The sequence below is a fragment of the Charadrius vociferus genome, unplaced genomic scaffold (genome assembly GCF_000708025.1).
Source record: "Charadrius vociferus isolate BGI_N301 unplaced genomic scaffold, ASM70802v2 scaffold70, whole genome shotgun sequence".
Classification (NCBI taxonomy): Eukaryota; Metazoa; Chordata; class Aves; order Charadriiformes; family Charadriidae; genus Charadrius; species Charadrius vociferus.
The window spans coordinates 4,305,135-4,320,439 of record NW_009646851.1 but is presented as its reverse complement, the minus strand read 5'-3'; the positions used below and the strand labels follow the sequence as shown (position 1 = coordinate 4,320,439).

General features: G+C 43.7%; 2 protein-coding genes across 2 annotated transcripts in view; one reads left to right on the top strand and one right to left on the bottom strand.

Annotated features, from left to right (window-relative positions):
- The first annotated feature begins 2,452 nt into the window (after positions 1-2,452).
- ARHGEF39 (Rho guanine nucleotide exchange factor (GEF) 39) lies at positions 2,453-12,605 on the top strand. The gene is made up of 9 exons (XM_009894235.1): positions 2,453-2,634; positions 3,225-3,319; positions 3,732-3,852; positions 4,896-5,014; positions 6,641-6,711; positions 7,518-7,646; positions 11,144-11,373; positions 12,297-12,385; positions 12,590-12,605. The coding sequence occupies exons 1-9, from the start codon at positions 2,488-2,490 to the stop codon at positions 12,603-12,605; spliced, it is 1,017 nt and encodes a 338-aa protein (XP_009892537.1). The 5' UTR covers positions 2,453-2,487.
- A 2,218-nt stretch (positions 12,606-14,823) lies between these two features.
- Positions 14,824-15,305, bottom strand: part of MRPL17 (mitochondrial ribosomal protein L17) — a 4,432-nt gene continuing 3,950 nt past the window's right edge. The window contains exons 2-3 of the mRNA XM_009894234.1: positions 15,200-15,268; positions 14,824-15,096 (exon numbers count right to left, since the gene is read on the bottom strand). Coding sequence (XP_009892536.1) covers positions 14,824-15,096; positions 15,200-15,268 — 342 coding nt within the window. The remainder of the gene's footprint in view (positions 15,097-15,199; positions 15,269-15,305) is intronic.

The window sequence follows — 15,305 nt, the reverse complement described above, 5'->3', positions numbered from 1 at the left end:
CCCCCCCGCGAAGGCCGGGCCACCCAGAGCAGGTTGGACACAGAACCACAGAATCACAGAACACGACAGGAACACGTCCAGGCGGGTTTTTGAATATCTCCAGAGAAGGAGACTCCACAACCTCTCTGGGCAGCCTGTGCCAGTGCTCTGTCACCTTCAAAGTAAAGTTTTTCCTGATGATCAGATGGAATTTCCCATGTTCCAGTTTCATAGAGTGGTTTAGGTTTGAAGGGACTGTAAAGACCTTCGAGTTCCAGCCCCCCTGCCATGGGCAGGGACACCTCCCACCAGACCAGGTTGCTCAAAGCCGCATCCAGCCTGGCCTTCAACACCTCCAGGGATGGGACATTCACAACTTCCCTGGGCAACCTGTGCCAATGGCTCACCACCACCCTCAGAGTGAAAAATTTCTTCCTAATATTTATTCTAATTTTACCCTCTTCCAGTTTGTGCCTGTTGCCCCTTGTCCTGTCGCTGGCCACCACTGAAAAGAGTCTGGCCCCATCCTCTTCACACCTGCCCTTTGGATATTTGTAAGCATTGATGAGATCCCTTCTCAGCCTTCTCCAGGCTGAACGGACCCAGGTCTCTCAGCCTTTCCTTATAAGAGAGGTGAAAGTCTCCTCATGCCTGGCTGATGGCATTCATCCTGTTATCCTCCCATGAACCTGCACTCAATAAATACAGATGTAGCCAGACTTTCCCCAGTTTCTCTATATGACAAGACTGATAAACTGAAAGGCTTTGGGAAGCTTATTCTGCAGAGGGAAGGTCTCCCCATACTCAGAGATGGGAGGTGGAGCTATGCAGCACCTGGAGCTGACCCACGAGGTGGTTAACACTCCTGAGACATCCAGAGTAGCTATGCTGCGGTAATAAAGGGAGGTTTTTGCAGGATATTCAAAACAGAAAATTTAGAATCATTGCAGGGGATGTTGCTAATGGGGCATCATAAGGTAGTTAACTGTACAGAAAGTATTCAGTGGTTTCTATTCTGATTCTGAGAAGAGAGAAGCAAGCTGGGGTGCTTCTGTCACGTGTAGGTGAAGTATTTTCTAGTCTACCCATGGGCTCCAGACAGCTCTCGCCCTACAGACTAGAATGTAATATATTTTGGAATAATGGGAGTGTTTGCACCACTTTATGTGAGCAGGAGATGGTCAAAACTGGTGTGACTTTTTTTTGTCTGTCTTTTTTTTTTAAGTTATTATTTGTTAAAAGAAATTGGGCTTCAAAATGAAAATCATGACAGCAACCTTCCCTGGCTAAAGGTGCTCTTCAGATGGTAGCGTTTTAGTCTCTTATTGGTGAGTACTTTGCAACCGCATGCTAATCCGAAGCTCTTGCATGGTATTCCCTGCAGTGCTGCCTCTCCCTCCACAGGGGTGCCAGGCCTACCCTGTTTGACCAAGACATGGCCTCGGCTAGGCTTGTGGTTGTGTCGTGAACGAATATGAGGATAAGCCTCTGGAGAAGCTCCTGCTACTATGAAATACTGCACACGTCCCTCTGGACTATCTGGACTTTTGCTAACTCATTAAATGAGCCTTGGTACTTGTTTGATGTGAAGCTTTTGTTTCAGACATTGATTTAGATATCTGAAATGTCTCTGGAAGACTGTATTTAGCAAATTCCCTTCTCTACGACAACACATCTTTCTGTATTAATATAGCTCGTCCATGTATGTGGAGGTATCTCAGCTTCCAGAGAAACTTAAGACTTTGTGCTGTGGTAAGTGTGCCAACAGCCTGCACTGCCTTTTGATCAAAAAGCAGAGCAATATTTAACTGGTGCTCTGCTAACACATGCCTCTTTCTCTGAGAGAGGGTGATAAAAGAAGGAGTGTTTTTTTCTGTAGCAAAACGATGATGCTCTTGCAGAAGAGAAGAGCAGCAGCAAAGCTGGTTAATAAGTGGATAATGTGATTTACAGCAGTTGCTCAGTCTCTCTCATCTCTGAAACCACAAATGATTGTTGGAAAATGACATTGCAAACCCCTTGCATCTTGGGAACTTCCATGGGAAAACAAGCAAGAGTGCTGCCTTTCTCTCTCTCTTCTTCCCCCAGCACAAGTCTTATGGCTGTTTTCCACTCCTACCTGCAGTACCTCCTGTCTGTCAACTTCCTTGGGTTTATTGGGAATTTTGATTGAAGAATGGGGCAAAGAACAGGAAGAAGCAATTTGTGGGTGGAATTTACGCTTGAGATTTGTTTACAGATGTATCGTAATGTACTGCTCTTGCTTTCACTGTCTGGTCCTTCTAACACTGTTCCTCTGATTCATGCAGGGCTTACCTGCAGGTAGGAATGCAGAAGTAAACTGTTAATAATGGTTGCTGGCAATTTACTTCCCTTCTTTCATAGTATAGTGTAGAGTTTGTAGCTCAGAATCCTACCCTGCAGCTTAGGTTGCGCATCTGTTGTATGTCCATCTCTCTTGGCTCTCCAGGATCAGTTACATTTCTGTATGTCAGCTCAGAGGCTGCCATGAGTGACTTGTCCCTGCCGTTTATGGCCGGATTAAACACTGTTGAAGAGCAGAGGGCTCGCTGGGAGAGAAAGCGCAGCCGGACAGCCAAGGAGCTGCTGGAAACAGAACACAAATACCTTGAACAGCTGGATTTGGTGGTCACAGTGAGTATTATGGCCCCTTCTAATATATGGGTACCTTCAGGCAGCACGTACTTGTTTGTGTTGTCATGAGGAAGGGACAAGTGCAAGACTTTGCTACATCTCTACCGCATGGTACAACTGCTGGGGCTGAAAGGTTTTTTTGTTGTTTTTCTTTTACCTCTGCTGTAATATCCGATAGCTCATGGTTTTGGCCCCTTGGGTTTGGTCTGTACCCAGACATAAATCTCTTACAGTTTTGCTTGTGCAGGGGACTCAGCTTAAGATGCCTGAGATGTTTGAAACATAGGGGCACAGACAAGACAAAGATGAATTATTAACAAGGTGGGGAAAAACAGATGCATCTGGGAATACTGAAATAGGCTCCATCAATGCTGTAGTGCTGTTCCACATGTTTACAGTTATGGTCAAAGTTACCTAATGGCTTACATCTGATGATAAATATTCAAAAGAAGGTATTCACAATATTTGATATCCTTTTGACCTCAAGAGTGTGCAGGCTGCAACTTCTTGCTTCTGCTGTGTGCCAAGAATAACCTTTGAATGACCTTTGAATTTTACCTGTTTGAAATTCTCTCTTTTTTCCTACTTAGTTCTTTGTGACAATTTTAAAAGCCAAAGGGACTCTGAAACCTGCTGTGTTGGAAACCATATTTGGACCCCTGGAATCCATATATTCGGCCAGCCAGTAAGTGAACAGACTGAGGTGATCCCTGTGATTATATGCAGAGGACCCTGTATTGATGAGAAAGTAAGATTTCAGGAAGTGAGGCTAACACCTTGTAAAGCAGGCATTCTCTTGTAGCACTGCTAGCCTTGGTGGTGCTTGCAGGTGTACCCAGGAAGCTGCTGATCTGTATCCACATACCCAGATGCCCAGTTGCTCTCTGGATAGTGGTTTAAACCCAGTAAACCTCCTCCATAGTATTTTTAAGGGATGTTCTCTGTGGCTTACTCTGTGACCAAGCACATATTTGGCACAGAAACTGTCTGCGAGGTGGAGACTGACAAAGGAAGGTCAGCATAGGAGTGAACCAGAGAGAGCTGTGAAAATACCATCAGTAATGTACCCCTCATAAGCTATCTTTGCTTGTGCACAGTGTTCTGTTGCTTCACCTGGAGAGAGGGAATTTGGGACCAGGACTGGAAAATTTTTGTCAGAATCTGGAGCTTTATGGCCACTACGCTGAGAATTTGGAGCAGGCAAATAAAACCTTGAAGGTAATATCTCCTTTATTCTTCATATTCTTTCTTCCCTCTTTCTCCATTCTGTGAAACAGCTGCATGCTTCCCTTTTTCTTCTGTTTCCGGAGTGATCAGTTTTCTTCTTCTTTTTTCTGGGCTTCTGCTGTTTTTTTGGTCTTTCTTCCGTAATAGAAAGGTGAAAACTTCTCTATTTATTTAGAGCTTGAGATTTTTTAAGCTTGTTTCAGGTGTTTGTGTATGTATGTGCATATGTTGAACACAGCTTTCTCAAACAGAGTTCTGTGTTTACTCCCACTCCTCCTTGGCTGGCAAGCCTGGAGAGTTTGTGGTGGGAACACTAGGGGACAGTGATCTCTTTCTGGAGTATTATCAGGTCTCCTAGTCTTTCCCACTACCACTAACTGTATCCTAACAGTAGGATTTCCTTTTCCTTCCCATTTTTTTTCATGGTAGAAGAAAAATTTTTCTTTCCCGCTTACGTCTGCAAATACAACCTGTCTTCCAAGAAATTTCAGAAGGATAAATTTTTATTCCAAAGTCCTGACAGCTGTATCTGGAATTTAAACCATCTGACTTCCAGTTTTGTCCATGCTTTTTCCCAGCTGCAGGATGTACTGGGATGTCCTTCTGTTCTGTTTGCCTGCACATGTTCACACTTTTGATTTCCAAAGAGAAGAAGCCATTTTGGATACTTGCCTTGAGGTGATGGGAATGTGGGGCTGCATTGCTTTGTCTTGAAATGAGTAGCAAAAAGCCACAGGTTTTCCTGTCTGAGTCAACCTTCCTTTTTTTCTTTGTTTCCATTTGCTGAATATACTAGTTTTATACTGCTGTGCACATACGAAGAGAGGATATCGCTTCCATTACTCGCTGGGAAATGGTGGTCAGGAGAAAAAATTGTTTGCCCATGGCTACAAAAGAAGTTGTTGATGCTTGCATTTAGGACTGGAGTCCTAAATTCTAAGTTTAGAAGTTTTAATTGTTCCAAGCTCTGGTGCTGTCTAGAGCGTTTATTTCTTTCTATAGTCTCAAAGCTATGTCTTTTCTGTTGCACACAGGAGCAATTGAGGAAAAATAAGTCATTCCGGCGGTTTAAGAAGCTCCAGGAGACTCGACCTCAGTTTCAAGGGAGGAAGCTAGAGGATATGCTTCCTTTGCCCCTGCAGAGGTTGCACCAGTAAGTAAGCAATTCTGAGTCTGCAAGGTGTTAGTATGAGAGGGGAAAAAGGAACATAACAGTGTCTTGGTTGCTATGGGAGGTAAGGTTGCTTAATGTGTCTCAAAATTGGAGCATATAGACAGCAATGAAACAGACTTGAAGATGTGCCTGTAAAGTGGAATCGGTGTACATGGATGGGAGACAATGCCGAGAGGTAGCTGTGTTTACCCCCAGCTCCTAAGCCCTTCATCTAGCTCTTGGGTAGAACTGCAGTGGAGGCTTTCTGTCATCTCAGGAAGCTATTGAAGTTAGGCCCTGAACAAAAGCAAGCTGTCTGAAGTGCTGCAGAAGTGGTGTGCTCTGTCAGAGATGGTCTTGCTCCACTTTTGTGTGGGTTGCTGACCTGGAGCATTGTGACTCTACTCTCCTGTAGATGGTTGCTTTTGGAGAGAGATGAGATTAATAATCCCGGGGGAGCTTTTCTCCCCTCTCTGGTTATCAGGGCCACATGCTTTCCTCCGATTTGGTACCTATTGCAGTTGTCTGAGCCCTGGACAGATCCAGTCTGGATTGCTGCATTCATCCCTTGAGGCATCATCTCCCCTTTGAAGAGGCAGGCTGACTGCAGGAGGCGAGTCCTCTATGTCCTTAAGGGCTGCCCTTTGTTGGGGAGGGTATATGAGTAATACAAAACACAGGTAGTTTGCTGGGAACCCCAGTGCTGCTGCTGCTGTAGAGCAAGTAGCTGCTTTTCAACAATGATCTTATCCACGCTAAAGCCAATGTGAGAGATTGAGAGCCTCATTTCTTTGAAAATAACTCGCAGTGAGCGTACCACGGTTTTTCAAGTAGGTTTATGTAATCTTTTTAATCAGCTTCTCTTATGTTTATAAACTTTCTTTTTACTGTAATTCTTTGGATTGTTCCTTTAAATTTCTAAAATAGCAGTATATTTGTTGCTGTCCAACAATTTGGAAAAATGTTGGCTTTTTAACAGAAGGTCTAACTTTTTCATTAATCAGCTCTTTCATGTTCGAAGTTCTTCGAAACTCTGTTACATATACTGCAGGTCATATGACTTCTGCCAGTTGGTGAGGCTATACAATGTGACATTTATTCTGTCATTTCAGACTGAAAATAGTTAGACTTTATTAGGAGAAAGCATTGCAGAGATCTGATCCTTTCCAGTAAAGACTGGAGAGGAAAAAAGAAAAAGGCAGCTCCTAGTTCTTATAGAAATGTCTTTATTTTCTTGTGCAGGCAGGAAACATATGGTATGAATGCTACCATTCAGACATAAAAAATTTTAAATAGTTCAAAGAGAAATTTGCCAGTTACTGAAGGTATTTTTATGTGAATGCTGAGAGAGTCTCATGAACTTAAGTGATACGTGAGGTTGCTTTTATCAGATCGCCAGGAAATGCCAAAGGCTTGCAAATGTATAAAATGCTTGGGTTACTTTAGTTGATAAATGTGAAGATAAAAGGAATGTGATCAAAGAATTGTGACCGAATACTGCTTGGTTAGGTTTAGAGGTGTGTACTCCCTCTCCTGGTGGAGTGTTGTTCATCACTCTGTCACTAATAGGAGATGCTGCTGTTCCTGGTATCTTTTTGTGAAATAGAGCTGCTCTCTCTATCTTAGGTACAAGCATTTCTTCAGAGACCTGCTGGAGAACACCAGCCCAGACAGTGCTGAGTACCAGAGACTTGCAAGTATGATTCCACCTGTAGATGCTGGCACTCTCATCAGTGTTGGCCTCCTTGCTAATAACATTTGGATTCTCATCTTCTGTTTAGTTCCACAAGAAGAAAAATATTCCTTTCTCTGGGGTTCTAGTGGATTACTATTTCCCTTCTCCGTCTTAAACAAGATGTTCCTGAGAACACATTGGGAATAAAAATGTAGAGTAACCGACTGGGGAAGTGGCCTGGGGGTTAGGTCAGAGAAATGGCAGCTCTATTTTTTATGACGAGGGTGGTGAGACACTGGAACAGGCTGCCCGGGGAAGTTGTCAACACCCCATCACTGGAAGTGTTCAAGGTCAGGTTGGACAGGGATTTGAGCAACCTGATCTAGTGAAAAATGTTTCTGTCTGTGGCAGGGGAGTTGGGCTAGATGATCTTTAAATGTTCCTTCCAAACCAAACCATTCTATGACTCTATTGGTCATGTTCCTCAGTTTTCTGGGATAATTCATGTCCTTCATCTCATATTTACTAGCAGTTAACACCACTTGTGGGGCATTTTTCCTGTTTTTGCTTCCAAATCCAGGAAATTATTCCTCTGTCTAAAGTTCCATTGGCACATAAATGTTTTCTAGAACCACAGAAGTGTTGGCTGGAGAGAAGCCTCTGGAGGTCATCTAGTCCAATCTCCTGCTGATATTACTGAACAAATCTGTTGTTGATATTTGGTTTAAAACATTTGCTTCTTTATTTCTTATCTTTTCACAGCAAAATAGACAAGGCCTAATATGTGTTCATTTGTGATAACCTCAGAATATGCTGCTGTAATTTCAGAGGCTGTGAAATCTGTTTCTGAAGTAGCTTGGTGGGTCCAAGACATCATTCATAAGAGAGAGAACTCATTGCAGCTACTTCGGGTTCAGAAACTGCTCAAAGGACAAAAGACCCAGGTTTTGACTCCAGGTGGGTCTTACTGACAGCTTTGTTTTTCTTCTGCCAAGCTGAGATAACTGGAGATGTGCTTACCTTCATCTCTGACTCAACTCACATTAACCAGTTTTCTCCTTCTGCCCAAATTCTATATGTAGGTGGTGAAGGAATATAACTAGTAATTCAAGCAACATTTTTTTTTTAATTAAGAATTTTTGAGTAAGGATAAGCAGCATCTTAATAGCCTGACATTCAGATAGGAGAAGCTGATGACATGTGGTCAGAAATTTACTAACAGGAATCTAAGGAGGTCAGGAGTGTAAGTCCTGGGTGAGAATGAAATAATTTTGGAAGATTCTAAGTAGTGGTGTTGTCTCTACTCCATTGCAGGAGCCACAGATTTCTGAGTATCAGGACCGAAGAACTGAGGTGTTTTTCACCTTAATCTTCAAGCTTTATGGAATTGTATTCACACCCTTAACATGAAGAATCTTCCTTTATCTGTATGGTTAAACTGTGCCAGAAATCAGTGTTTGTGTTGATAGCTGAGATATATAAAGTCACAGTCACTGGCATGTAAGATCATCTAATTGGATAACAGTTTTCTTTATGACCTCTTGTGTGACCGGGTGCTCTCCATGCCCCGAACACACTCCAAGCTACATATGGAATATTGTGAGAAATGTGTCCAGTCTGAGCAATTATGAAACGGTCACTTGGGGCTTCACCTGTGCCCTCACTAGACACTGCTATTGCAGAGGTCATCTAGAAACAGTGCTGCAGCTGGAGAGGAGCATTAAAGTCACTGTGTCTAAAGGTCTCTAAGGCACACCTCCAGGTACTTGTGAATGCGGTGGTAATTAATATATGTGGAAAAAAACTTCCCCCAGTGGGATGGGGGAGAGAATTGGAAGAGTAAAAGTAAGAAAACTCATGGGTTTAGATAAAAACAGTTTAGCAGGTAAAAGAAAAGCTATGCATGCAAACAAAGCAAGGAATTCATTCACTACTTCCCATCAGCAGTCAGGTGTTTAGAGCCGAGCACAGGAAAGCAGGGCTCCATCACGCATAATGGTTACTCAGGAAGACAAACACCATCACTCCGAATGTCCCCCCTTTCCTTCTTCTTCTCCCAGCTTTTATTGCTAAGCATGACATCGTATGGTATGGAATATCCATTTGGCCAGTTGGGGTCCTCTGTCCCGGCTCCATCTCCTCCCAACTTCTTGTGCACCCCCAGCCGGCTCACTGGTGGGGCGGTGTGAGAAGCAGAAAAGACCTTGATGCTAAGCAATGCTTACACTGCTTACACAGCAATAACTAAAACATCCCTGTATTGTCCGTGCTGTTTTCAGCACAAATCCAAACTAGCCCCATACCAGCTACTAAGAGGAAAATTAACTCTCTCCTAACCAAACCAGCACAGGTAGAAAAATAGGTTAATCGTCAGAGGTTGTTATTCTTGAAGATGCTCAGTCAATGGGCAGATTAATTTACAACTATCTTTTCCATTCTTCTTAGGATCCTTGTGGTGGTGCTAGCTGAAAGGGAGCTAACACAGGTGTGCTCTGCTTATAGTGACCATAAGTATGTGTGGGGGTGCTTGACTACATTGGGGTAGTGCATAAGTAAATAGGTAAATCAATTATCCTGAATGATAGAACTAAGAAGGTAATACCATGACACAAAAAAAACCCCAAACAAAAACCCACCCCAAAACAGTATAGAAAGTGCTGGGTCCACTGCTTTTTTTGTCTCCGAATATTCAGAGACATATAGTAAGGCAAGTATTGAGGGTCTGTAGACACCTTTCCATTATCTAGAGAATTGTGACGGTCCTGTTTTCCATTAGCTGGCATAAAATAGGTACTATTGGATGTGAGAAGTAGAAAAGTACAAGGCAGCTGGGTCTTGACAGTTTTGGGCCAGCTTTCCAGAAACAAGCTAGCTTTTGCAAAACCGTTAAGATTGCATCCTGTTACTAGGAGGGAAGAGGTGAGAAAACATAATGCTATACATTCAGAGAGAAGGGGCAGCTTTGGAGTTGGGTGTCTCATGTTTGGCAGTGTCTCTGAGATGTACTGGTCCCAATGAAAAGAGACGCTGCTTTGCTTGCTGCCTTACATATATGGGTCAAATACCATCTTGGCCAGAACTGCCTCCTTAACTGTTCTGTCATCCTGAGCTTCCCTAGGTATATTTCCTTGCCCTCCTTTCACAAGAATTTCCTAAATCATGTGCCCCTGGGAATCCTGAACATGGATCCCAAGACTGCCAGCACAGGCCAGCTGAGACTGTATGCCAGGGAGTCTGATCACAGCTTATCCTGAAGGAAACAGTTCAGAGTCCAGCCCCATGCTGCTGATGCTTTCTTTCCATTTGTTTTTTAATCTTGGACTGATTCCTGCATGTCACCCGTCTTTTTCTTAGTTTCTTATTCAGACAAGAGGAGTGGTTCCTGTGGAGTAAGCTAAGCAGGAATTCATTTGCCTCTATGTTTGTGACTGTAGCATACTAAGTAAGACACAATCCATAAAAATTGTGTTGTTTTCTGAAAGGTACTTACTAGCTCAGCCAAAAGCTAAGGCACAAAAAACAGTGGCTGAAATTCTCTGGCAGGTGTCTTCCAGACAAGGCCAGACAAGGCAACACCTTGTTATGGCTTTATGTTCTTATAAATAATCTTATTGGCAGGTGTCTTCATAATTCCCATGAGTTGATGGCTATCTTGTGCAATCATCCTTCTAGTTAGAGGCTTTGCTTTAATTATTCCATTTTGTGTAGACACCATTTTTTTTATTGCTGCCTACAACTATGTTTATCAGATTGGCTGATTTCTCTGCCTTTTGTTTTATTGCAATTAATTTCATGGGTAGATGACACTGGACTGTATTCTGTAGCAGAAGGTTGATAAGGTTGCCTGTTCAGACCTTCCTTTTAATATGTTATTTTGTATCACCTTTGCTGTCTTCTCATTAGAACAGTAATCTGCATTCTGTAATCTGTTGATTGCTGGAGGTCTGTATATAGTTAGATGACCCGCAAAACTTTTTTTTTTCTTTTAATTGGCATGCACAAGGGAAATTGGCATGCACAAAACAATGGAAAAATAATAAATGTTCAAAGCTTAGGCTAACTTCTCTTTCACTGCTAATGACATTGGGCAACACAATTTAAGATAGTGTGTTTTCTGAAGGTTTATGCTAGTTTAAAGGTATGCATACCATTTTCAAACCATGTTTTTGTTCTGGTCTCTTTAAACAGAATTGCTTATCATAATATCCTCTTAATTAACACAGTAGATTTATAACAACTTCAGTCTGCTTGTCATATACTAAAAGTTTTGGGCCGATTACTGCTTCTGCATGGGCGCTATCTGTGCAGGTGATACTGCCTTCTAGTGGCTGTGATGGATGTAGAACCTGGTAACCTACAAGGGGAGCTCACTGTGTTCCTGTTTGTCTCATTACATTCTTTTTTCCCCCTCAGTGACGATCTGACAGCTGTCTTCATTTCCCTTGCATGCCTAGGGCGCTGGTATATCCGGGAAGGCTGGCTTTTGGTGGTGCCTTCAAAGGGAGAAGAGCTGAAGCGCAGGATGTTCTTCCTTTTTTCTGATATCCTTATTGCAACAAAGCCCTGCCACCCACTGCACCCGCTGAACTCGAACAAACTGGCATGCCAGGCTGTCTACCCGCTTCACCAGTGCTTCGTGGATAAAGTGTTCGGCCACACGCAGAGCCAGGGAGGGCTCCTCAGTGTAAGTCTTCCCCCTTCTGCCCTGCAGAAGCATCAGTGGAGTCAGACTTGCGAAGTGGGTCTCTTGCCATCTCAGCAGCAGCAGGACTGAGATGATGAGAGTGGTGACAACAGTCAATGCAATGAACTAGCCTGAATTAGGGCAACCCTTCTCGAGTGGCATAGGTCCTTTTCCCTTCATGGCGTAGGCCTTCCTGAGAACTCTGGCGTACAGGTTGCTGGTTGCTTCACTTAGCTCAGGTGAGGAAGGTCTGATAAGACTCTGACATGCCCTCATCAGAGCCACATGTTTGTGGGGACAGCTCCACAATTGTGACAATGAATATGTAGCATTACACTCACTGTGGACTGAGCTTCTAGAAAACCCTGAAAAACAGAGAATGTGAAAAGATGTGGGTATTATTACGAAAGATATTGCTTGTGCATGTAACTCCCTGAGGCCTGCAGGGTCTTTGACTGGGACTGATGCCTTAGGTAGGGGTTCAAGTTCAGGATTTCCCAGGCTGCAGCGCCTGGGGGCTGTTTTAGCTCATTCCGTGAGATATGAGAAGGAAGACTCTGGGCAAGCCGTGATCTGTACATGGTGGTGGTGAAAGGACCCCTAGTGGCAGCTTGGAATATGGGGGAAAACTGGATGAAGAGCTGCCGAGGACTGTAATCGCCCACTTCCAAACACCCTATTAAGTTAAAGTGAGCTGTCATCTGTAGCTGGAAGGAACGAACAAGACTGGCACTTGCTCTGTACTGTCCAGCCTCTGGCTTCTCCCAGTACCAATGCTAAATTTTTCTATCTGGGTAAGAAAAAAGATGGAAATCAGCATACAGGGCTGAGTTGAGTTCAGTGGTGATCGCTCTCCTTTTATCGGAGTTGCTGCCTTGGCAAGAAATGTCACAGAGTGGCACCAGGTTCTGTTTGCCTTTCAGCTTTCCTTTCCACACAAGACGTTGTTATTGATGTCCAGCGACCAACAAGATATTAATGACTGGTATCAGAGTCTCACAACTGCAGTCAGGTAGGCATCTATTTTCCAGAGGTAGAAGGGGCTGAGGGAAGGGGGAAGAACATTAAAATGATCATATGGACCTGCATATTGGCATATGTTACATGGTTATAAGGGTGATAGAAAAGAGCTGACTCTGGCAGCCAGGATACAAAGGAATAGTAAGAACAGATTTCATGTTTTAACAGTAAACTTCCCCTTTGTTTTCTTCTACAGGCAGCTGAAAGCCTGACCCACCTGAGTACAAGACAGACGGGGAGGACAACCGCCCCTTTTGGTAGAAGCCTACACAATCTTAGGAGAGTTGCATTTAGAAGGACTACACAGCGTGCCTGTGAGATTATAAATGCTTTGTCAGCTGTCCTAATCTTAATACAGATATTGCAAAAATTAGGTATGCACACTAAGGATTTGTACATCAAGAGTCTGTATCAAAACTTTTCCCCAACCTGGCTTAGAAGCTTCTAGCTTTTCTACACTTTTTTTTTTTTAACCTCAAGTTATTAATTTAAGGACAAGCAGAAAAGCCCCTGACTTGTTTCCCTCATTAAATGTTATTATCCAGCTGTCTTTCTAAATCAGTCTACCTGCCCTTGCTTCTGGCTCCTTTGATCAGAATGGATGTTTTGGTTAACAGTAATGTGGGCATAACACTGTATTTTCAGCTAGCGCTACAGGGCCACAGTCATCTTCCTCCCTTGGATTATTTTTATCATTCATATCCTTCAGTTTCCTACCAAAATAGTTTGACAGCTATTGTCCCTCCTCCTCTAAGAAAGTGACAGGTGGGCAGATCGAGGGAAAATAATTCAGTCCTTAAAGTCCTACCTCTCAGTTTCTCATCAATCCCACAGAAAAGCTAATCTGCTGAACTGTCCAAAATAAACTGGTAGGTAACATCGACTTATGCTTATCAAACAGGATTCACATTTTCAGTCTGAATCCTAAGACATTAAACAGGTGAAACATCACTTGCCTTTGCCTTCAAGGCACGCAGTAGCCTTATTGCTTTGAAATGCTACTGTGAAAAACTTGGGCAGCATCCCCACGCCTGAAGCACAGCAAAAATCTCCAGAGGGATTCAGTCAGCGTTCTGGGTAGTTAGTCACTGGTAATGCACTAGGGTACAGTTTAATAGGATGAAAGATTAATTTAAGGAAGAAATACGTATAGGCTATTATTCTTGGTAATTTAACATTAAGGCACTGACTTTTAATAATGTGGAAGGTCTGCAGAAATAGCAGTTTGGTTCATCTATTGAAGGGGAAAAAAATGTGTGAACAAGATGTTAGGTCATCAACTGCAAGGAGAGCAATTTCAAGGTCGTAAGAAATATAAAGATTAAGGTGTCTCTGGAACAGACTTTTTTAGACGTTGACTCTTCTTTCTTCTTCTTTAAACAGTACCACACATCTTTAATTTCTCACTAGAAGTCATTAAAACAGAAGTGATACTGCGTAAACTCAATGTCCTGAAGAAAGAATTACCAAATTTTAAGTTAACATCACTTATAGTTTTGTTGTTTTGGGTCTTCCCATACAACTCACTCACTACATAACATTACTCATTTGGCCTAGCTTGTGACACTTAGGAGGGAGAAAGGATCAGTGTATCTGGGGGTTTTTGTCCTTTTTTTTTTTTTTTTTCCAGCCAGAAGCCACAGCTAGGACTTCCAAGTACTGGCTGTACTTCACATCAAAGACAAAGCTAACAATTTAAGTTTCTTATCTCCCAGTAGTTTTATCATTCTCTGAAGAAGTTCTGCTACTCTCCCTTTTTGTTCTAATAGGGTAATACACAGATTTCTTGTAACCTGAGGATGAGATGTCTACCAAACTCTTGGTAGAGATGACCATTATTCCTGCCCACATTGCCTCCTCATTAGACCAAAAGTTCCTTTGGTGCTGCCTCTTTTAAGACTTATCTTGGTGCTACCATCCTATTTGCATTCAGTGCTTCTGAAACAGCAAAACTAACTTGAATTTCACTGCACTTCACGCCCTGAAAGGCTGCACACAGGCTTCTAGAAAACACTGTAGCTCTGTCACATGGAAGTAGAGATGCTGCCTCAGAGAGTCAGGCTGTTGGACCAGAAGCTGTCAGAAACCCAGTCTTTGCTGGAATAAGTTACTAATTCATGTGTGTAAGAACATAATGCAAACAGAAGCAGACTCACTTTCTGCACAGAGTTTATTTACACCGAGAATATAAACCATGAGAGCTCCCAGCTTGATTTCCTTCTCTTGCTGAGTCTCTATTCAAACCACAGGAAGAAGCAAGTAAACCTTGAGCTTCTGGCCCCGTCACAGCAACTCAAGGTTAGCAATCAACCTTCAGGCCTTCTGGGACACCTTCCCCTCCAGTGTTCCAGGACAGCAACAAGCTGGCTGCTGCAGGGGCAGCTCAGCCAGAGCCCCGTCCCTGCCCTCCCTTAGGGCAGAGGGGGATGCCTAGACAGGGGTGCCCTCGGGGGCCTGCGGGGCTGCTGTGCGCTGCATGTCCTCACGGTAGCCCTTCAGGAGCTGGTTGAGCAATGTCTTCTCGGAGTCACGGCGCGGGCGGATGAGCGGTGGGAAGGGGTTCCCCTTGAGCTCGATGACCGCCATCTTGGCGCGGTCAAGGCCATCCCGGTTGGGGATCTGCAGCAGGCGGGTGTAGCTGCCGGGGTGAGGCTGGAACCGTGGTGCCAGCACCTTGAACAGCTTGTGGATGAGGTCCTTCTCCTGCGGGGCGACACGCTCAGCTCCAGCACCGGAGCTGCACGAGGAGGGGACGACGGGACAAGGAGGGATTTGTGTGGAATGGGGAAGGGGTGGCGGTACTTACCGTCAGCCAGAAATTCGCCATGCGCATGGCGCGCTCGTTGGTGTCCCCTAGCTTGGCGTACTCGATGAGCTGCGGGGAGGAAGGAAGCAGAGCCGCAGGGTCCCTC

Coding starts and splice junctions, on each gene's coding strand:
- ARHGEF39 (XM_009894235.1), top strand. CDS start 2,488: ATGAGTGACTTGTCCCTGCCGTTTATGGCCGGATTAAACACTGTTGAA. Junction 3,320..3,731: donor TCCATATATTCGGCCAGCCA/GTAAGTGAACAG, acceptor GCTTGTGCACAG/TGTTCTGTTGCTTCACCTGG. Junction 3,853..4,895: donor AGGCAAATAAAACCTTGAAG/GTAATATCTCCT, acceptor TGTTGCACACAG/GAGCAATTGAGGAAAAATAA.